The sequence below is a fragment of the Mustela nigripes genome, chromosome 2 (genome assembly GCF_022355385.1).
Source record: "Mustela nigripes isolate SB6536 chromosome 2, MUSNIG.SB6536, whole genome shotgun sequence".
NCBI classification, from domain to species: domain Eukaryota; kingdom Metazoa; phylum Chordata; class Mammalia; order Carnivora; family Mustelidae; genus Mustela; species Mustela nigripes.
The window spans coordinates 106,842,650-106,865,741 of record NC_081558.1 but is presented as its reverse complement, the minus strand read 5'-3'; the positions used below and the strand labels follow the sequence as shown (position 1 = coordinate 106,865,741).

At 34.4% G+C, this 23,092-nt stretch overlaps 1 protein-coding gene across 1 annotated transcript in view; it reads left to right on the top strand.

The window, feature by feature from the left end:
* Window positions 1-4,764: 4,764 nt before the first annotated feature.
* OSTN (osteocrin) overlaps window positions 4,765-23,092 on the top strand; it is a 35,769-nt gene continuing 17,441 nt past the window's right edge. Inside the window, exons 1-3 of the mRNA XM_059388022.1 lie at window positions 4,765-4,839; window positions 17,090-17,188; window positions 19,448-19,662. Of these exons, the coding sequence (XP_059244005.1) occupies window positions 17,090-17,188; window positions 19,448-19,662 (314 nt within the window). The 5' untranslated portion in view covers window positions 4,765-4,839. The remainder of the gene's footprint in view (window positions 4,840-17,089; window positions 17,189-19,447; window positions 19,663-23,092) is intronic.

The window sequence follows — 23,092 nt, the reverse complement described above, 5'->3', positions numbered from 1 at the left end:
CACAAACTCTTCCAGCAAATAGATGAAGGTTGTTATTGACTGATTGTCTATGTCCCTGAAAAATTCGTGTATTGAAACTCTAACCCCCAATGTGATGTTATTTGAAGGTGGAGCCTTTGGGAGGTGATTGGGTCATGAAAGTAGAGCCCTCATGAATGAAATATTGTCTTTATCAGGGAGCTTCCAGAGAGCTTTCTCACTCTTGCTGTCATGGGAGGACACGTTACGAAGACAATTTAGGGGCACCTGGGTGGCCCAGTGGGTTAAAGCCGCTGCCTTCAGCTCAGGCCATGATCTCAGGGTCCTGGGATCAAGCCCTGCATCTGGCTCTCTGCTCAGTGGGGAGCCTGCTTCCCTTCCTCCTCTCTCTGCCTGCCTCTCTGCCTGCTTGTGATTTCTCTCTGTCAAATAAATAAATAAATAAATCTTAAAAAAAAAAAGAAGACCACAATTTAGGAACCAGAAATTAGGTACCCACCAGACACCAAATCTGCAGACCCCTTAATCTTGGATTTCCCAGAACATGGAAACTAATGTTTGCTGGTTAAGCCACCTAGTCTACGATTATTTGTGTTACAGCAGTCTGAATGGACTAAGGCAGCATGTAGTTCTTCCCAATCATTTTATGAGAATTGTTACCAAACTTGAAAAATATATTTTAATAAGATAAAGGACATATACCCCTCATCAATAAAGATCCTTAAAAAGTAGTATCACATCAAATCCAGAAAAGGATAATATGTCATGACCAAGTAGAATCAAGGTTATAATTCACTAGGGAGTAAGGGGTTGAAGGTGGATAAAACTGGTAAAGCAGGTCAAAGGGTCAAGAGGTACAAACTTCTAGTTATAAAATAAATAAGTTATGGGGATGTAATATACAGCAGGGGACTATAGTTAATAGTATTGTACTGCATATTTGGAAGTTGCCAAGAAAGTAACTCTTGAAAATCTCATCAAAACAAAAAAATTGTGATTTTGTGTGGAGATCAATAATAACTATTGTGATCATTTCATACTGTACACAAATATCAAATCATTACATTGCACACTTGAAACTAATATATGTCAATTATACCTCAATAAAAAAACTAAACAGGAATAAATATAACAAAATATGTGCAAGATTTATATGCTTTTAAAAATTAAAAAATTGCCAGGGGAAATTAAAGCTCTACATAAAAGGGATCAGAATGATTTCTTAGAACACAAAAAGCATGATCAATTAAAAATGCTTAATTGGACTTTATCAAATTAAAAATACCTACTCTGTGGGAGAAAATGTCATGACAATGAAAAGAAAAGTCACAGAGTGAAAAAAATTGCGAAACAAATCTTATAAAATTTTTGTGTCCAGATAGCTCAAGAACTCTTACAACTGAATATTAAGCAAAAGATTTGAACATTCAGGAATATACAAATAGGAAATAAGTACATGAAAAGATTCTCAGCAGCATTAGTCATTAAGAAAATACAAATGAAAACCCAGTGAGATACCAGGATGCATTTATTACAATGGCTTAATTTTTGAAAATGGCAATGAATATCGGATGGTAGCAAGGGTGCTGAGCAAATGCAACTCTCACACATATCTCGTAAGAATGAAAACGATAAAAATATATGTTTATAAAAAAAAAAAAATTAAAAAAAAAAAAAGAATGAAAACGATAGAACCACTTTGGAAATCAGGTTCACTATTTCCTATGAAGTTAAACATACACTCCCAACATGATTTAGGAATCCAGTATCTGTATTTGTCCAGGTTGTCCAGGTGAAATGAAAACATAAATATCAACAACTCAAGGACTTCTACATTAATGTTTACGGCAACTTTATTCATAATCACCCCAAAGTGGAAACTACCCAAATTTTCACCAGCTCATGAATGAATAAGTAAATTGTGGTACACCCAATCCAATAGCACACACTCTTGTTAAGAAGAAAAATGTGTTGATACATTTAGCAGCATGGATAAATCACAGAAGCTTTATTCTAACTGAAATAAGCCAGACACCAATGACTACACACTGTATAATTTCCTACAGCCTTCTCGAAAAGGCAAAATTACAGGGACAGAATCAAATCGGTGGTGACCAGGACCTGGAGGTTGGGTATCAGTATGACTGTAAAGAGACAGAAAGGAGATTTGGTGGGGGTCATATAGACAAAGTCTATATCTTGATTTTAGTGGAGGTTACATAATGTTTACATTTGTCAAAACTCCTAAAACTGCACATTTTAAAAGGTCAGATTTTGTGTGTATAAATCGCATCTCAATAAACTCGACTTGCAAAAAATGTTAAGAAGTATCAGGTTTTAATTCAGGCTTTTGCAGTCACGCTGCTCTTCACAAAGGAACTCATTTTGAATGTCTTTTAAGACAGTTTTGAGGTTAAATAATGTGCTGGTTCTTTCATCTACCCCCATTCAATCCCTTTTCCATTTGGGTTTGACTGAAGGTAAACAAAACAGGAGATTATACTGAGAAAGCAGAGTGAAATTCTGGTGTTTATTTCTTAAGTTCCCTCCCCTGTAGTTTGCTCCTGACTGGCTGTGTCCCTTGAGGAAAGGTCACATTTCTACCAAACAACTTTGTCTACCCATATCCGTCTACTTACCTTTAAGCCTTCAAGACTAGGGATACCTGCTGTTATTGGTTCTGTGTACTCTGCTATCGTCTTTGATTCCTCTACACCTTGCCCACATTAAATTCTCCTCAAAGTATTCCATTTCAACATGCCATCCCTTTACTGTCACAATCCTGACGGATACAGAGGTGAGGTTCAACTCCTGATTCCATCATTTTGTAGCTGTGAGCCCTTGGGCTATGCATTTCACATATTTGAGCGTTAGTTTCTTTTGTCTGTTAAATATGAATAGTAATACCTCTTTGGCAAGGTTTTTATACAAATTAAATAATGATACACTAGCTGAAATTTTTTCATTAATATTTTCTCCCTTTCTCATCTTAGTCTTTCCCCTCTATCCCTGGATGCATATTCTCTTTCAGTTTCTTCATATGCTCCTGTTTCTATGCTGTCTTTCAAGGTAACAGAATTTCCCTATCATGTATAAATTTATAAGCAATTTACATAGGGATATATAATGTGCAGAACCCTGTATAAATGGCTTAAATGTACCATGGTTATGTTCCTGGAATAAACTTGCTATTTCTACTACTGCAGAACAGTTAAGTCAAACTTTTGAATTAGGTCAACAAAATCCACAAATAGGGTGGAATCTTTGGACTGTCTAAGCAGGGACAGATCTGGAATAAATCAGCCGCAGATATCACTTGTCAGCAAGCTGAGAGAGGCATTTCAAATAAGGGTAGAAGGTACGTCAAGAATATTGGCTTCTTGTAGCATTATGATGCATCCGTTAAATCTATACTGAGAGTTTTCCATCATGTGGATTCAAGCTCACATAATCGTTTTATGGCAGTAATGTTTAAACAAGGGTCCACAATTAGGCTGTATTTTTATCTTGACTTGTGAACTATCACTGCCAACTACTCAAATTTCAAGCTTGTTGAGACATATGTTATCCCTGGAAACCCTTCAAAAAAAAAAAAAAAAAAAAAGTATTTCACTGTCCCACCAATTCAGTGTGCTCTGGTCAGTTCCCCATCTAGATCCAAATTAACCATGTAATAGTTTCTACACCGGTGACTAGTATTTTAAATGGCTTTTAAAGCAAAACCAAAAAGAGCAATTTTATTTCTATTTGCACAAAACATAATCTGGCTTGGATTCCTTTTCTAGCTTTTTAAAAAGTGAGACAGGATGAAGCTGCGGAACAAGCACTGGATATGGAATTAAGATATGTATTTGAAATCTGGTTCTACTACTAGTTCCTAGCTGTGGCCTTATAAAGTCACTTAATGTATCTAGCCTCAGTTTCCTTTTCTGTCAGATGGAGACCTAGCATTGAATCAAATATGCTAATAATGATCTAACAGCATAATACCTCTAGGACTTAATAACTTATCTTTTTACAATCTGTGTGGGTAAGGTTGCAAATGTGCTTAGTAGGAAATGGGAAAGTAGAAAACTTTCAGACAGAGGCAGGAATGTTTTGGTGAAAAGGAAATTAAAATACTGGAGAGCTGGGAAAGATAAGAATGATTACAACATCTGCATTTATAGCCCACATGTCACAGTTCAGTATTTATAGGTTTGTTAGTGACAACCTTCCCAGTATAGCAATGTTAATTCTGAAGTCGCTGTCAGTTTCACTGACACAGCACTGTGCACCTGACCGAGGCTGAAACCACTCACCATTTCCATAGATGATCATTGCATTTAAAAGTCCAAAAAATACACCAGTAAATCAGTTTGGGTTTCTGATTATAATCTCCCTAAATCTTACTTTGAAATACCCTAGTGAGTTTCTTTCTGACAAATCCGAGTGCATTTTTGGTTCCCAAATATGATTTGTAATTATCCAAGCTAGACTAAAACCTCAGGGAGAAGTGATGTGTCTAGGGCTGAACACGATAATAAATGTATACTTAAATTTTCCAGAACCCAAGATCCTGTGCTACTTAGATACTGTGATCAAAGCAATAGATAAAATAAATATGGAGAAGAGTAGGAGAGGGAAAGGGAAAGACTGAGAGAAATAAAATAAGAGAGTGGGGGAGAGATTGAAGAGAGGCTTGGGAAAATGTTCAGTGGAAAATCTAGAAATGATGTAAGAGAAAGCAAAGGCAGGGATTGGAGTAAGGGGTGTATAACTGAAACTATAAAAACTCAGAGAAAGCTCACCATCAGGGCTGAGTTTGGGAGAAACTGCACAGAGAGGATTTAAAGTTAGAATCTCCTGATTTTTCACAAGGTAAGTTAAATTTAAAAGCTATGAGAAAAATTTAAGGTTTTTTTTTTCTTTGAGCTAGTTTTTTTTTTATTTTCACATACTTCTTAAATGTTTTGATTATATCTTGATTTTGAATGTTTTTGGTAATATTTCCCTCTCTAAAATGAGTAGAAAATCTAAGAAGATAATTTTTAATACAAAATTAAGGAGGAGCTAATTGTTCAGACATTTGTTATTTATTAGATTATTCATTGCTTTTCTTTACCATTTCAAAACAAAAAGAAGGACAACTCAAGATAATGATTCTCTATATATGCTAATAGTCTTAAGTTTTCTTTCATTGAAGATGTCCAATTTAGTAAATGTTTAAATGTATAAAAGTGGTCTACTTTTAAAAGCCTAGGTAGAAAAGAAAGGTTTCTCTCATCTTTATTTCTATCAAAGTTGGAGCTTAAGATATAGCCCTAAATTAATCAAATTATAAAGTCAATATTCTATATTCTTCAAACCTAAAGTATCCTCTGTTTTTCTTCTTGTGAAACTCAAATACACAAGCATGATAGTAATAACAGTTTAGAGTGGACTGAAATCATGTCTACCCTTTTGTATTTGAAGTGCTTTTGCTATTGAATGATTGAATTGAGAGTTAATCTGACACATATATTTGAGCTGTGTTTAACAACAAATTTAAAACTTTATTTCAAGTTTTGATCTGTGGGATTAGTGTATACTCAATTAATTCAGTTTTGCCAATGCAAAATATTGTTCCTTCAAATTACAATGATAGACTATAGGTTTAGGAATGTGGTAATTATTTGTTTCTAAGTTACCTTTCTAGAAGTTAAATAATTTTAACAATAATTTATGATGATTTTAATGCCCATATAAGCTACAAATCGAGAGGTCTCCCCAAAAACTTCAGGCACAGTGTGTGTCATTTTACTGTAATACTACTCTTTATCACTCTTATGGAATTTTTCTAAAGAAACTCTCCCGAGGTTATGAATTCAAGTCTCCTCTTTGTAAGTGAATTGCACTTTGGTATCATTCAATAAAGCATTTGAAGTTGACATTTTTTTCTCCCCTTTTTTTCTTAGAGTTTTGAAGTGATTCCTATATAACAAATCATGGGTAGTAGAGAAGCAGATATATTTAGCAGACTAGATTTAGGGTCCTCAGAAATATAATTTTAACTTCTTATTCAAATACTTTCAATGACTTGAACTTTTGATTAATAAAATTAGATTAATTGAACTTGTCCCAAAGGAATAGAACTCAAAGTAAGCAGTACCAAAACACTGTCCCAACTTTGTCACTATGTGGTTTATAACTTCAGGCAAGACTTAAGCCCAGAGCTGGGCTCAATAATATCCTGTTAACTAAGGAAAGAGACAAAAGAGCTGGAAGTACCAGAGCTATTGAGTGGGAGAATGACCAAGGGAAGCTCCCACATCATCCTGTTTTCCTATAATAGAGAATGAAGCCTCAGTTTCACAGTATCTTGGGCTTCATCTTTACATACCACTCAATTTAATCTTCTTGCCTGTATTTCATCTACTGGCATCTCTACCTACTGGACAACTTGTGCTTCGAGACTCTGCTGGCCTCAGAGGAACATAGTTTTGGGGTTAGGAAACAGACTTCTAATCCCAGTCCTGACTTCAGCACCTTTGACTCAGCCTTCCCAGTGCTTCTTTTCCCCTGGATACTGGGAGGTAATAAAGGTGAGCCCTAAGTTCTTTCTTAGCCCTGGATACCTCTCTACATAGGCCAACTTCTCTGTAGCTGAGTTCTCTCTCCTTTGGAGGTCTCTTTTAACTGAGCCTTCCCTCTTCTTTTGCCAGATAGTTGTCAGGGTACCTCTCTGAAGCAGTAGTTAGCATCACCTGCCAGTAATTGCCCAGTGCCTTGGTTGGCTTGAACTGGCTATCGCCCAGCCTTACCCTTTTCAGTGTCTCAACAACTCAGTTCTCCACAGGATGCTGCTCCCACAGGAAGAGTTCCTCCACTAAGCTTCACCATGCTCCCTCCTCTTTTTTGTCCATCTTAAATCTTACCTTCATCTCTTCCCTCTTGGCCAACTTAACTGCCTCTGAGCCTTGCTCTCTCATTGTTGAGAGTGTTAAATTCAACAGTTTCCAAAGAGCATCCCCTCCCTTCTGAAATTCTATGTTCCCATGACACATAAGGCTGTAACCATGTAGAAAAGCCACTTTTATTTCTTTTTATTTTTTAAATTTTTTTTTACATTTATTTGACAGAGAGAGCGCACAAGCAGGGAAGTGGCAGACAGATGGGAGAGGGAGAAGCAGGCTCCCCTCTGAGCAAGGCACTCAATGTGGGGCTCGATTCCAGGACCTTGGGATCATGAACTAAGCAGGAGGCAGACATTTAACCAATGGAGCACCCAGTTGTCCTTAAAAAAATGAACTTTTAAAATATCATCCATGCAACTAATGGCAACCTGGCTGTTGACCTACCAAGTCAGAACTGTGGTTCCCATGGGACCACTTTGGTGGTTGCATTTCCCTGTGAATGCTGACTTGTCTATCTACACCAGAGCTCTAGGAGGCATGCTCTCTTCCTCTGTCTTCTCTGTGGTCCATTCCTTCCCAGCTCTTCCCTGCGAAGTCTGGTTCCAATGATAAGATCCTTCATTCCCATAATATCCATAATGGGTTTGCTTTCATGACACAGATAACTATGCTATAATATCAATATCACAAAAACCACAAAAATCATCATCTTAACAACATAGAATTTTTTTAAAAAGTCAATAAAGATTTCTTATGAACTATAAAACAAAAATATGTATCATATAAAATTATATTAAAATTCAATTAAAAATTTACTTTTGTTACTGTAATTAGAAATTGAATAATTATGTTTTGAGTATAACTGAGTTAATTCCCTTTGTTTTCATCTCGTTATGATATTCTGTTGTATGCTAATATTTTCACAGATACATTTCATTAAAATATTATTGCTGAAATTAATGATAATGCATAATATTCTGTAACACCAAATGCTGGAATGGTTGTCATTTATAACGCTGGTGAAATTTCTTCCCTCATTCAGTATTACTTTGTTAAAAATTTATTTTCTACCATCTTGTCGTAATTCTAGATTTCAAGTAACTTTGTTTCTTAAAATGAACAAGGATAAAGAAAATATTTTTCATAACAAAAAAGTAGCATGGACATATTTTGTTAAGTGGCCAGATTTAGAAGGCACTATCAAGATAATGATAGCTATTATTTTTACATAATTAATCTGTGCTAGTCACTTGTACTATTTGTAATCCTTATAATAAAACCACAGAGTAAATCTGTGCCCCATTTTCCTGATGAAAATATTAAGATAGAGAAGCTAAGTAGCATGCCCAGTCAAGAATCATAACCATATCTATGTAACTTAAGGACCGACCTCTTTCTACTAATTGACTTCATTGTGTTAGAAAGTATATATATAGGACGCCTGAGTAGCTGTCAGTTGAATGTGTATCCTCAGCTCAGGTCATGATCCCCGCCCTGGGATCCAGTCTAGCCTCAGGCTGCCTCCTCAGTGGGGAGTCCACTGCTCAGTGGGGAGTCCCCTTCTCCTTCTGCCTACCCCCTGCCCCGCTTTGTGCACTCTCTCCTTCCGACAAATAAATAAATAAAATATTTAAAAAAAAGAAAGTGTACACGCTGGACAAGGAATTAGGATACCAGTATTCTAAAGTAACTACCAGTATTCTAAAGTAACTCAGCTTATCTTATTACATCTATTTTAAAAAGTACAATTATAGTATTTTTCATATAGATCAAGCATGATTGATGTGGTGATGAAAGGAGATAAATTCATTTCAAAATAATAAAGTGCTATGCAAATGTTTAAAAATGGTTACTTACAACAATTGTACTAGAAAGAAATGGAAACATTCAAGGAAGAGTCCGGTGTTGCAGGAAGAAATTCCAGGGCAGAGCTCGCAGTCCAGGGGTCTCTACTTTGACAAGGCTGGGAGCAGCTAGAAGGCAGGGAGGGTGTCTTACTCACTTTTATATTTCTGGAGCTTGATATATAGTATATACCTAATAAGTGCATCCTTTGGAATATGGTAATAATTATATTTTTGCCCTTCATGTACATTTTAGACAGTATTTTTTAATTGATTATATTGGTTAGTTTGATGTAATTAAATTGTTAGTTAATATTTTAATTAAATATTACACATAGGTACAAAATGGGGTAAAAGATAAAGAGGTGGTAATGTTCCACAATATCCTGAGGCTCATGTGTGCCATCTTTAATCACATTTATCCGTTGAAAGTCTTTTCATGACAGATAAAAAATTCCCCATGTATCAAATGACCAAGCAGCACGTTTATGTACAACTCTACCAGATCATCCATAATTTTAACGACTCTTGTTTTTCTCATTATAAAGCATTAGAATTAAACCACAAATCCCCTTAGCAGAATTGTATATAATCACACACTAAAATTTTTTTCTATTTCCGGTGCAATCATTTTATTTCAAGAAACTTGCATTAATTCAGGGATCTAAGCACAAATTAAGTTTTGATAAGGAGAAATCTTAAACACAGCTGGGAAAATTATTGGAGAATATTGATTCACGTCCCTTTTGTTAGAATGAGAATCTGAGATGTGAAACATTAATGGACTTACTGGACTTACTGGAATTCTGGCATGAACTTCACCACATATTACTGTGATTGTGCAATTTGGGCAAATTTCTTCCCTTATCCAAGCCTTAGTTTCCATATTAATAAAGCTGGAATGTTAATATCTGCTCTGCATTCCTATTTACCTCCCACATGAAGCTACTTCATTCATTCATTCATTCAGCACATCATGTTAAATCTAAATACCTTGTTAAATATATTTACCTGAGCTTTTTAGTGATGCAATCTTCCTTCCTTTAAAGTGTCATTATAGATTTCCTTCTTAAATTTTTGCAAGAAAGAGATTAGTAGTATGATTAAGAATTCTAACTAAGCAAAAAAGAAATTTAACAACAGAATTCTGAAATTTTCGAAGGTTATAGTGTCAAAAAAACAAAAGGATGAAAAGGGTGCCAAATAGAGTAAAATCAATTAACACATGTATAGTAGTAAGTAAATTGTCATTCTTCTTGATTCACAGCATTCAGAGAAAGTCCTTTTAAAATGCAGGTGCCTGCCACATGAAGAACACGTCATTCATAAACATTTTACTTTATAAGTAAAATTTACTTTATAAGCAGTTTGTTTTGGAGATGGAAAAATGTTTTAGACTTTTACAAATCGTTTATACTTGAAGGAGCATGAAACTGAGAATCTGAAAACGTAAGTTGCTTTTCTGGCTCTTCTAACCGGCTCTGTGATTTTGGAAAACTTACTATTGGTGACTGAAAAGCAATGAAAAATGAGAAAGAACATGTTCCTGATATTTTAATTAAAAACGAACAAACAAAAAAGGAAATGTTAAACTGCTGTCTCAATTTGCGTCTTTCTTTCAGGATCATACTGGAAACAGAAAGCAAAATACCCACCACACAATTTACTGAAAATAACAAATTTTACAGAAAGAATTTTAAATAAACTTCTCAGCAACATGAGCATTTTTCTCTGATATATATTTGTGAGGATGATATAGATTATATATGTTTATACTATTTCATTCATTCATACTAATTCAAATTGTTTTTGGGCAAAAATCTTTAGTGATTTTAAGTCTTTTATTTATGAGGATTCAAAAGCAATTCCCCACTCCTAAAGTTCTAAGTGCCACAGCTACACTGGGTTCTCTTGTTTGTGGGGCTAAATTGGCCAGAGGCAGGGGAATTGAAGCTACAGGAAGGAAGAGACCTCCAGCTCATCTGGTCTGAGTCTCTGCCTTCCAGCTAACAAGTGTCTCAAACACCTGGCTATTCCACTCTTCAAAGAAAACTAGTAGCAGCCTTCTTAACATTCTGTTCAAATATCGCCACTCATTGAAATACCAGAATTATCTGTATTATGTCAAACTGTAAAATGGCTCTTGGTTGTTTAACATAAATGTTGCACCTCTGGATTGTTTAAAATAAGTGTTGCAGGTTGTCTTTATGAATGCTCCCAAATTTTCAGTTCCCTATTGGGTTGTTGAGTACAAGCTTTATGTTCCCTGGAAGGATTTGGCTTCAAAGATCTACCTTCAGCCTAATTATAACCCTCTTGATACCCTATAATTAATTTTTTCACATTATCTTATAGTTTGCAAAGCTATTCATGGACAATTTAAAATTCCCATTGAAAATTTTTTACCTATCATAAAATAAGAATAAAAGTGATAAGGGTTTTTTAAATAAATAATTATATCTTTATACATTTTCAGTAAATAATATTAAATATACGATTAAAGGCACTTATTGCTATATGTGACAATCCTAAAAACCACCTCTGTAACATTTATGCTATTTGTAATTTAATTAAATAATTTTCAATTAACTGAAATTGAAATATGAATTCATAAAGTGAGTTTTATTAGATAATTTTGACAATTTAAGCATCTTGTTCAGGGTCACCAAACCAATATATAACACAACAAAGACACCTCTCTCTATCCTTCAAATCTAATTCTGAGCTTTTTCCTCATCATCACAGAAATATTTTTCTGATGTTATTGAATACTTATTTATTGACTGAAAGAGTTATATTTTTAAAAATACTCAGCATAATGACTTAAGCATGATTAAAAAAAACACTTAAGCGTTTGAAAGTACATTAGATGTATCATATTTCATCCATTCTGATGCACATTTTAACATCTCAGAAATTGGAATGAGTCTTACACTTGATAGCATGTCATAATATAATTCACAGCATTTTTTTTCCTCCTAAAATACATGCATAAAATGGGATTTTTTTTTTTTTTACTATAAATGACATCTTAAAATGAAAACTTTGGAGGCCCTCCCCCTTTCCAGCTGGAAATACTTTAAATTCAAGAGGAACATGTTCATGTCGAAACCTAGAGACAATCTTATGCATAGACTGGCTGATTTGAGGGACAGAAGAAAGGCCTTTCTAGATAAAGCTGCACCAACTGTTATCATTATGTATAATGTCTGCATTTACACCAGAAAAGAGCCAGATACACCAACAGACTTTTAAAAAGTTGGAAGCAACATTAGAAGTCATTTAGACCAAGCACATTTCACTCAGCCTAGAAAGGAAAGGGTTTGCCTAAGCGATATGGTCAAGTCAAGGCAGAGCCTGAGTCTCTCCAGACCTGGAGCAGGTCTTTCTATTGACAGTGAGCCACAAGAACTTTGTGTTAAGCATTGTCCCTATTAGGTCCTCTTTTGAAATTAACAAAAAAAAAAAAAAAAAAAAAAAAAAAAGTCACTCTGTTATCTACTCTTCCTGAAGCTTTCCTTTGTTAATAAGAAGACCTGGGTGACTTATGGAGCTTGGTGCCGGGCACACTGAACTTACTGTTTTATAGATTTACTCAGAGCCAAGCTGACACCGATTGCTTAGATACCCACCATCACTTTCTAAGAAGACAGTGAGTAGTGTGTGTGTGGAGGGGGTGGGGGCAAGGCACATAGGGTCATTTCATAGTGTCGGAACAGGGACACTTTACATGTCCTATTAAATCACATTTAAAAAATATAAAGTTTTAATTACTTTGTAAGTCTTTTATCCTTTATCTTTAAGCCCTTTATTTTTAGTTTTTTGTTGAAAAAAGGGTGCAGTAAAGTCTATTTTGAGTATTTCCAATCAAGTAACTAGGGTAAATTTAAAAATCCCAAAAGTTACTGGAGTAAACTAAAAATTCCCAAACTCAGTACTCTTGAGACTTTCTAATAGATCTACCATCCATTAGTCAGACATTAATGACAAGGTCTCAGATTGAAGGGAAATCTTCTAAATCACCAGAGGAGTTTGTGTTTTTTCAACACCAACCTTCAAGACAGATAGTTTAAAAGTGTGTTTAAAAATGTAAACCTGGTGATTCACAGACCTGTACCCCTGGGGATAAAAATATATGTTTATAAAAAATAAAAAATTAATTAAAAAATAAAATAAAATAAAATAAAATAAATTGCATGCAATCGGATATTGGCTCACACTCTTTCTCTTTTCAGTTTAACTTCTTACTCTATCACCTCCTCTCATTCCTGTTTGCTCTCTCTTTTAGATCTGTAGTTCTTGATCTTTTCTTTCTTTTCTGCCCATGAGAGATTTCTTTTAGTAAGAATAATGACTCATTACCTCATTGATTCTTTTTTTTTTTAATATTTATTTATTTATTTGACAGACAGAGATCACAAAGAGGCAGAGAGGCAAGCAGAGAGAGAGGAGGAAGCAGGCTCCCTGTTGAGCAGAGAGTCCGATGTGGGGCTCGATCCCAGGACCCTGGGATCATGAACTGAGCCGGAGGTGGAGGCTTTAACCCACTGAGCCACCCAGGCGCCCCTACCTCACTGATTCTTTTTTTTTTTTTTTTTACCTCACTGATTCTTAACAATGCAAACATCTTTCCTCATTTTAACAGAATTCTCATTTAATTCTAGAATAAATATAATTAAATAATTTCTTTGCTACTGTACTTTCAGAGCCTTTAATATGCCAGTATGCATGTTCAATGTTCCTCTAAGGGGTATACAATATGCGTTGCTTCCAAAACTTAAATGACAAAACTTCTCACGCACACACACACACACACGCACACACACACCAACAACCTTGCTCTCCTCACTGCCATTCCAGCTAGAGTTTGGAGGATCCCTTTGGGTTATAATTCTGACATGTGGAAAGGTCTTTAAAACAAAGGTTAAGAAGTTACACAACGTGAATATTTGAATTATTCAGCAATATTATTTAAAAAGTGAAAATGCAAGAACATAGTAAACCAGTTGGCTAACAACAAGTAGAAGTAGTGCCTAATTCTGTAAGGCAGATTCCATGCCCACTGTCTCTGTTGAAGCTCCTCACTAGCCAGAGGAATATTATTCAAAAATCACTCAATCCAAATTACTGATGTCCTGAAAACTTTGCAAACATCGTCACTCTGGTGTATTCCTATAATGAACATCCTTCAGTGTTCTTTCTGTGATTTGGAGTGTACATGGGGCCAACTAGATTTTAAATCATAGGCTATATTTATCCAGTATCAACAAAATAGGGAAATGGAGCTGAACCTACTCTTTCCCTTCCCTCCCTATAATTTCCTCTGTTTCTAATTTTGTGGCAATCAAGTTTCAACGAGTTAATCAAATGTCTTTTGTGTGGCAGGTGCCAGGGTGTTTGTTTTCATTAGTGTACCAACTGCCATATTTAGGAACTTGGCCTTTTGGTTAACTGGCTACAGGCATGGGTTTAAACCATTAAATGTGTGTATTTAAACTCGGCACTTATTTTTACATCCCCCTATCCAAATAATCAGGATGTGGTTATCTGTAAGATGATACATTACAACTTTTTTCCTGTATACACCCAAGCACAAAAATATATGCCTCAAACATAATCATCAATATTATAAATGTCCATCATCCTGTGCCATTTATAATATTGAAGAAATGAAGAGAAACCTGGTTTGTGAAACATACATAAAAATAGTTAAAGGAAATCCGCATGGCAAGGCTTATAAAACTGGGCAGTTTTACACTTTGTAAACTGTTTTCAACGTGATAAAAAAAATTGAGGGAGGAAAACATCACAATTGTACTTTATCTTTGAATGAAAGAGCTATTTTTAAGAAATAAAGATATGCCAGAAATATGAAATCATTTTTAAAATAGTTAAAGTTTTGATAGATCTTCCTTTACATTGAAGAAAGTTAAAGAGACATCAGCATAATCAGAAGGGAAAAAAATATAATTCTGTGACACATGTTCTAAAGAATAGGTAATGCACTTTTTGTTCATCTTTTTACCAGATAACTGTTGTATTCTTTCTTGTTATTTTTCTACTCTCTCAATATAGAGTCATCTACATGATTTATTACTTTTTGATACTTATAAGAATACTCAGCTCATTTATCAATTTGTCTGAAAGAGAACAGAGAATTTACTGCACCCTTCTAGAAAGGGTGGCATATAGAGAAGTAACTAGTGATTGACATTACAAGAGCCCAAAATATTTATTGGTGGCATACTGAAGAACTAAGTTTAGACAACATAACATGAAAACTGAAATTATGTTTGATAAATGTTATCAACATCGCTAAAATACATTTTTATTTTAAACTTTAATAGAGACGGTTCACACAGATGCAACCCTGTCTATAAGAAAACACTTATTTGTCTATATTCTAGCAGATAGTCTTTATTGCTACAATGTTACAACATTTTACAATTTTACAACAATTTTTGTTTACAACAAATTTACAATGTTACAACATTTTATTGCCAAATCTACAATGAGATTTCACAGTAACAGAATTATAAGGAAGTCATAAAAAAATCTTGGGTCACACCAAAGCAAATGTAGTTACTAAAGAAATACTTAGTAATACCTCATCAGTGTTCTTTCACTTAAAATGATAAATATATTACGAGCTAAAGAAGTTTACACAAATCAGTAGAATCCTATCAAAGTTCTTTGGAGGTGAGAATTACTCTTTGCTTCATGAATACTAAAAACAAAGCTCAGTTAGATGAAGTATCGCTCATCCAATACCACTAATACTAAAGCCACAAGGAGACTCAAATCCAGTTCCTCAGATCCATCTAAGCAGCCCATCCTTTTTGATCCCAGCAGCTTTCCAAATGACTTTTTTTTTTGGAAATAAAAGTTTCCTGAAACTTCTAATTCATAATGTATGACCTGGTTGGCAGGTTGTGGGGGGAGACTTTTTCCATACCATGTACCAAGTGGTGACGTCAAGCCTATTGTATTGTAACCCACAGCCTGCGATCTTCCCTAAACAGGGCAACGCCTCCCCTTTCCAGCAGTCAAACTGGCATCTAGCAGACCCAATATAGACCATAGATTCACTTTAATTATCTATATAGTGATTTTTAATATAAAAAATCATAAATGTATGGATTACATATCTTTGTGATTAGTACACGGAAGTAACAAATGTGTTATTTAGACATAACTGCTTTAAAATATATCTATAGATTTATATCTATCTATCATCTATCTATCTATCTATAGAGATATAGATAGATATCTATAGATAGAGATATAGATATATCTATAGATATAGATCTATAGATATAGATATAGATATCTGGGCCACCCAGGTGCCCCGGGACTTAGTTTTTATCTATCTAACTATCATCTATCGATAGATAGATAGAGATATAGGTAGAGATATATATATAGCTCCATAAAAACATGTAAGAGTTCCTTTGGAGTATATATCAAGAAGTAAAATAAATAGGTTATAAGTAGAACATTATTATTTTCAACTTTTCTGGATATTGTCTAATTTTTTCCAAATGATTGCATTCATTTCCAACCCCACCAGCATCACTTGTGTTTTTCTGTTTCCAAACACCATTTTAACATTCACAACGTTCACTTTGAATTTTTGCCAATCTGATGTATGTCTCTCTTTTTTTGCATTAAATAATTGTATGTGATTTTGGATGATGTCTTTTTGGATGCTTATTTTTCCATGAGGTTATTTTCTTTTCCATGAAAAACCTATTCATAACTTTGTCCTGTTTTTAATTAATCGTTAATTCACTCTTATTTTTAAAATTGTACATATCAGTTTTTAAGTATTTCAAATGGTAATCTCTCATTTATATATTATGTTGAAAATATATTCCTTTTTGAACCGTTTGAATCTAAAAAATCCTTATATAACACAAGAACATAAATATATTTGCCTATTGGATATGTGGTGTTTTTGAATTTGTGAATGTAAATGCTTTTAGACACAGTGCATTTTCTCAGATTCACACAGACCTCACTGGACCTTATTTTCTAATACCTGGTCAATTTCATACATTTCCCCTGGATATATGAGGTTATAATCCTTGGATTAGTTAAAGAATAAGATTATACAAACCAGATTTCTCAGACTTTGGCTAGTTCAAATTATGATTATAGTTATACAACCCCAGCCTAGGTTTCCATGGAAATGAAGCCTTAATAGAATTCATTCCAGGAGACTGACAGTTTCTATTAAGTATTATTTAAGTTTTGCAGAGATGTACTCCAGCACCTAGAAGCTGAATAATTTGGTTTATCACCTGCAACTAACAAGCTTTACTGGAGCTTTTGTTTTCTATCTTTATATGCCAAAGTAATAAATGTTGACCTGATGTATGTGACCCTCAGATGCCGGACTGGAGATTGGCAAACGCACATTTTATTCTGGCTGTGACGTTGATGCTGTGGAGTTCAGGAAAAGTACACTCAGTGGATGTAGCAACAGAGGTAATGAAAATTAGCTTAAGGGACCATGTATTTTTTATGAACATAAGCCATTTCTACTAGTGTCAGAAGTAGGTGTTGCTGACAAATAGAGAGATGCCTTGATAACACAAAATCAAGGAAATAGATACATTTTTATTCTATTGATTTGTCCTCCCTATAAATTCAGTGAAGGCCAGTTATCTGAATATCAAAAAATAAGCTGGAAGCAATAAAGATGTGTATTCCGTGAATGAAAAAGCATTACAAGAAAATTCATGATCATTTCAACCATATATTTAATTAAATCAGTTGCTTTGGCCAAACTTTGTATGACTATACAAATGTTTTCTTGCTGCCATGACTAAAGTACAAAGAAAAATAAATACCCGGACTTCTCTAGACAGAGAAATGTTAATTTGGCTCATTTGATCTTGTTAGAAAGTGTTCTCTGTATTTCACAAAAAACAAGTAAGAATCTGAAGTGTGTTTTACTTGAGTTCCATGATTTTACCCCCAGAGGATTAAGATTATCTTTAAAAGGGATCAAACTCGATTTTCTATGTGCAGGAGTTAGAAGAATGGAAGCAGACATTTTGGAGGATGTGCTGAGAGATAATAAAAGATCTCCCATCTTTGCTCTTTGAAAGTTGTCTGCTGCTCTTTAAAGTTTCTTTCTCATGACTACAGCGTCTTTCCCTTCCCCAATTTCATTGTTGTCAAGCATAGGTAGGAGAGTGATAGACGTTGAGGTTTTAAGAGGAGTTTGTGGACCCTGTGGAGTCTACATTTTAAATAACAAGAGCTATGCGAGATTTCTGATTTTCGTTCTACTGGATGAGAGTGTGTTGGGGATAATTAGCTTCCGGCAAAAGAGAAAAGGGACGATGGGGTAGAGAAGCAGGTTATGAGGTCATTAAGAGTGTACATGCACTAAGCAGCAAAGGGGAGCTCATATGACTCACTACTGAAGGGAATCAGAAAGAGCAAGAGAGGTTTACTGGGAAGAACTGACCAGACTTAGCACAAGTTTGATTGGTTTAGGGAACATTAGACTCCATCGCTTTGGGTCTCCGTGTCAGACTGTATGTATTTCACAAGAGAGTTGCTGAAGCCCATGATGAAAAGGTCTGGAAATGCCACTCTTTCATTTTACTGGGGAAAATGAAGAACATAAAAATAGAATGGAAGAAATAATCCAAGAAGAAAGACAGGAAGTGAAGAAAAAGAGTCTTGCCAAGACTAAGAGTCTGGCTCGAGGAGGAATGTGACTAACAGGGAAGCAGGGAGGAGGTCCCTGGAGCAAGTTTCTTCCCACAGGGCCATATTCTCACTTTCTTAGGAAAGAAGCAAGAGCCCCCAGACTCCACAATGACTAGAGACCGTTAATAGGAACTTTTTTTTTTAATGCTGTGATCAGGCTTAGAAAAGGAAAAAAACAGACTTCATAAGTGACACCTACACTTTTATGTCCTGAATGAAGTGCGAAGTGGCAATATCTGTAACAAACAAGAAATTTTATGTGGGAGGACAGTCGTTGGGATAGTTCTGACTCACTGTAGACACTCATTAACGTTTGGTAATACATCACATGGAGAGATGGTAAGCTTCCTAAGGGCAGAGCCTGGATTTTGTTCATTTTTGTATCCCTCAGGTCTAATGCAGAACCTGGTACACAGTGGGTACTTAATGGCTTGAATCAATAAGGTGTGAATTACTGGTGAAAGATAACTGACATTTGCATTTTCAAAATTCATTCAGTAAATATTCAGAAATTTACTGAGTACTAACTGTGAGCAAAATACTGGCTTAAAAGATTAATTAGACATAGGTATTGCCCTCAGGTTACTCACAATCTAATAAGTAATACAAATATATTGTAACTAATCTAATATAAGGGAAAATGTAATGTATACAATGATGAAAGAGAGGTAAAGTGCTATGGGAATGTTAAGGAAAAATGCAGCTGTTACTGGGAAAGAATCTAAAAGAATGATTAGTTAATGTACTAAATTTTAGAGGCAGGTCTGTGGTTTTTCCCTTTCTCTTGGGTGTTTGCGTGGGTGTGTGCATCTGTGTCTATGTGTGTTGTTTTAACTGTGTTTAGATATACCTCATCTGAACACATTTTTGTCCTCAGAAGTTTTTTCTTGGGACATAAATCTACAAAAAATCAAGTTTCATGACAGGCATGTCAGCTAAAGATAGCAAAACCCAAATGCAGATGATATACATTTTGAGGATTTTTCCTGAACAAATGGAATCACCTTTCTTGCCCTATAGGCTTTTGATTCTGGAGTCATAAATGTGCAGTCACCATCCACAGTCAGGAAAGAGAAATCAGCTACTAATCTGGCAGCAAAACTCTTGCTTCTTGATGAACTTGTGTCTTTGGAGAATGATGTAATTGAAACAAAGAAGAAAAGGAGCTTCTCGGGTTTTGGGTCTCCCCTGGACAGACTCTCTGCTGGCTCTGTCGATCATAAAGGTAAACAGAGGTAAGTGAACTCTTGGATGAAGAATATTTTTATTTATTTTTATTTTTTTTATTTTTTTAAGATTTTATTTATTTATTTGACAGACAGAGATCACAAGCAGGCAGAGAGAGAGGAAGAAGCAGACTCCCCACAGAGCAGAGAGCCCAACATGGGGCTCGAACCCAGGACCCCGGGGACCATGACCCGAGGGCAGAGGTTTTTAACCCACTGAGCCACCCAGGTGCCCCGAATATTTTTATTTTTTAATTCTTCTGCTATAACTTCAGAAACGGAATTCCACATTAAAAATATAATGAAAACTTTGTAGGTAAACATATTTGACAGGATTTTAGCTAACTTGTGAATTTAAAAGTATGATTTTGAAAATAATGGTTTAGGAAGGAAAATGACTGCTACAGTATGCATTAATATTTTGTCATACCTTCCTAAGGAAGCTTCCATTGCATGCCAATGTGAAATAGTTATTATAAGACGTTACCGCATTGGGAGATGAGGGGGAAATGTGTGTATTATGGGATAAATGTTATAGCCACTCGAGTCCTCAATTTAACAGAGGTAACCAAAATTCCATTTCTATTTTCACCTATGATACAAAGCTGTCAAATATGTGAATGAGCCCACTCTCAAATACTGAGACGTAGTGAAGTTCTCTCAGGACTTGGAGTCAGAAAATGTGCATTTAAATCAAATTTCTGATCATTTCTAGCCATATGACTTGTATAAAAATCTTACTCTCTGTGATCCTCAGCCTATTCATCTGTAAAACGGGGATAATTATTTAACCTCTATAAAAACTCAAATGAGTACTTTGTAAGCTGTTATTATAATAGAATTAGAGTAATTAAATCTCCCTTTAATCATTGTGTAACTATCAGCAACTTAAAGCAGTTGTTTTGATCTTGATTCATCTTCTGCCTCCTTAGTCTTTGTTCCTAATGCCATACATTTGATATTAGCAAAGGCACAAGAGACCACCCAACGACCAAGGCCAGGAATCTGAGGAATTTACTAGGAATCCTTTTGCTTACTTTAAACATCCCATTTTTCATGAAATTCTTCATATCCTATTTGCTTTGTATTTCAAATATCTCCAAAATATATTTTCCCTTTAAGGCTTTCCTAATTCTGGCCTACATTTTCTTTTTCACATTTGTTTTGTCATCCAGTCTTTCTTCATCTCCACTTCTACCATCATGATTACCTCTTTAGCACCAATGTATCCTCTGCTCTGCTACCAGGGGGATCATTTAACACTATAATCTTTTGGTGAAATGTTCCTATTGTTTACAAGATGAAAGAAAACTCCTCAGCAAACCCTACAAAGAATTCCAACATCTGGCACCCCATTTTGTCATGCACTTGCGTCCATGTCTTCGCCCCAGTCTCCCCTCTTACTTGGAGCTCTGGGACTTGCCATGGTGTGTTCATAGTCCCTTGACTTCTCTGGGCTCCAAGATTCCTCATACTGGATGCAATTTGCTTGATTTCTCTTTTGAGAGTCTCCAATCTACCTGAGGAAATAAAATCACCACTTGGAGACTATAATTTATCACACCTATACTTGAAAAATAATCCTTTGCCTGTATTTTGAAATTCAGGCCCTGTTTCAATTAAACACATACAAATCAGATCCACTTATTAATCTAGGCATTGTGTTGGGCTCTGGTGGAAAAACAGGAGGAAAGTGTAATCTCTTTCTCTCAAAGAAATCACACTCCAATAAGAAATATCAAAATATTTTAATGAATTATAATGCAAAGCAAGAAGAGATATGTTTATAGGTACAGTATCTAAAGAAGGCAAGACAATTCCAAGGAATCAGTGGAATTTTAGAGGAAAAAATATTGTGTCTTCTAATAAATGTGATTTCTTTGACTCCTGGGTCTATTAAATAACTGAAAAGTCAACATGTAGATCTTATATGTAAATATTTAAATATAAATTTATAATAGCATAAATACATAGCATATTTACCAAGTACACAAGCATTAATATCATAAATACGTATCATCTACACTGAGGTTTCATCCTTACAACTTCTTACAATCATAAGGGGAGACCATATTAGGAGATATAATCTATCTGACATAGCTCAGTTTGTAAGAAAAAAGGGAGATTGGCAAGCATTTAATAACCATGTAAACAGATTTTCACAAATAAAGGCTATGAATAAGCTGTTATAAGCATTTAAAAATTAGGGAATATTGTTCCCATGAGCACTTCTTGAGAAAGCTGCTAGATGAGTTTCTTGAACGAAATGACTGGAGAGATACCATTATAAGAATTGGGGTGAGTGTAACTGAGGAATTAAAGTGAAATGACAATTGCAAAGAAGAGTACAGCATGCTATGATTACACAGATCCATCTGGCAACACAGTTCCATCAAATTTCTAACAGTTAAGGAACAATAGTGAGAACATTTACAATTTAGAATGAGTCTTGATTGTTTCATGGTTACTAACTGGGAATCATAGTTATCACTACAAATAGTTGCTTGGAGACATGGAGAAGAAGGAAAGAAAAAGATTACAAACTAAACTTACTGAATATTTTACTAAAGAATAAAAGAAAACAACTGAAAAGAACAAAGACCAAGGTTTTCATATAAAATATCAGTATAAAAATCATTAGAACAAAAAACAAAACTTTCCTATAAAAGCATAAAAATGACATATGAAAAACTTCATATAAAATATCAGCATATATAAATATAACATATTATATATATATATAACATATATAAATAACATATAACATATTATATATAACATATATAAATATAACACTTAAAATATGATAGAGTCCAAAAAATACTGATTATATTAATAAATGTAAATAGATATAACTAGCCTATTAAAATGCCAGTATTTTCAGATTGTCTGATAAAGTAAACCCAACACTTTTCTGTGTTTAAAATATAGAACTACAAATAAAGATATTTAGAAAAGCTGGCAATAAAAGAATGGACAAATTGTATCAGGAAAATTAAATTAAAATAGATTATAAATAAACAATAAATTAAATTAAAAAATTTAAAAGATTGCACCAATATTTATCAAAGAGAAACTGCAGGGAGTGCTAGAAAAATAGAAACATATTAAAAATATACTTAATTCATTTCTTAAAATCCAAGGCAGATTATATATTTAAAATTTATAGAAGACATATATAATGTAATCCTTAAAATAGAATTTGTAAATATACTTTGAAACCTGAATTTCAATAATAAAAAAATATAGATTCTTCTCAAGTACGTATGATGTATTTACAAAATTTACTGTATCTGAGATGATAAACCTTCTAGAAATTCTAAAGAACAGATACACTAAAAAATCATTCACTAACTGAAATATAATAAACTAGAACTTAGTAACAAAACCAGAAAACAAGAAGCGCTTTTATCTAGGAAGTATAAACTGTATCGTTAAA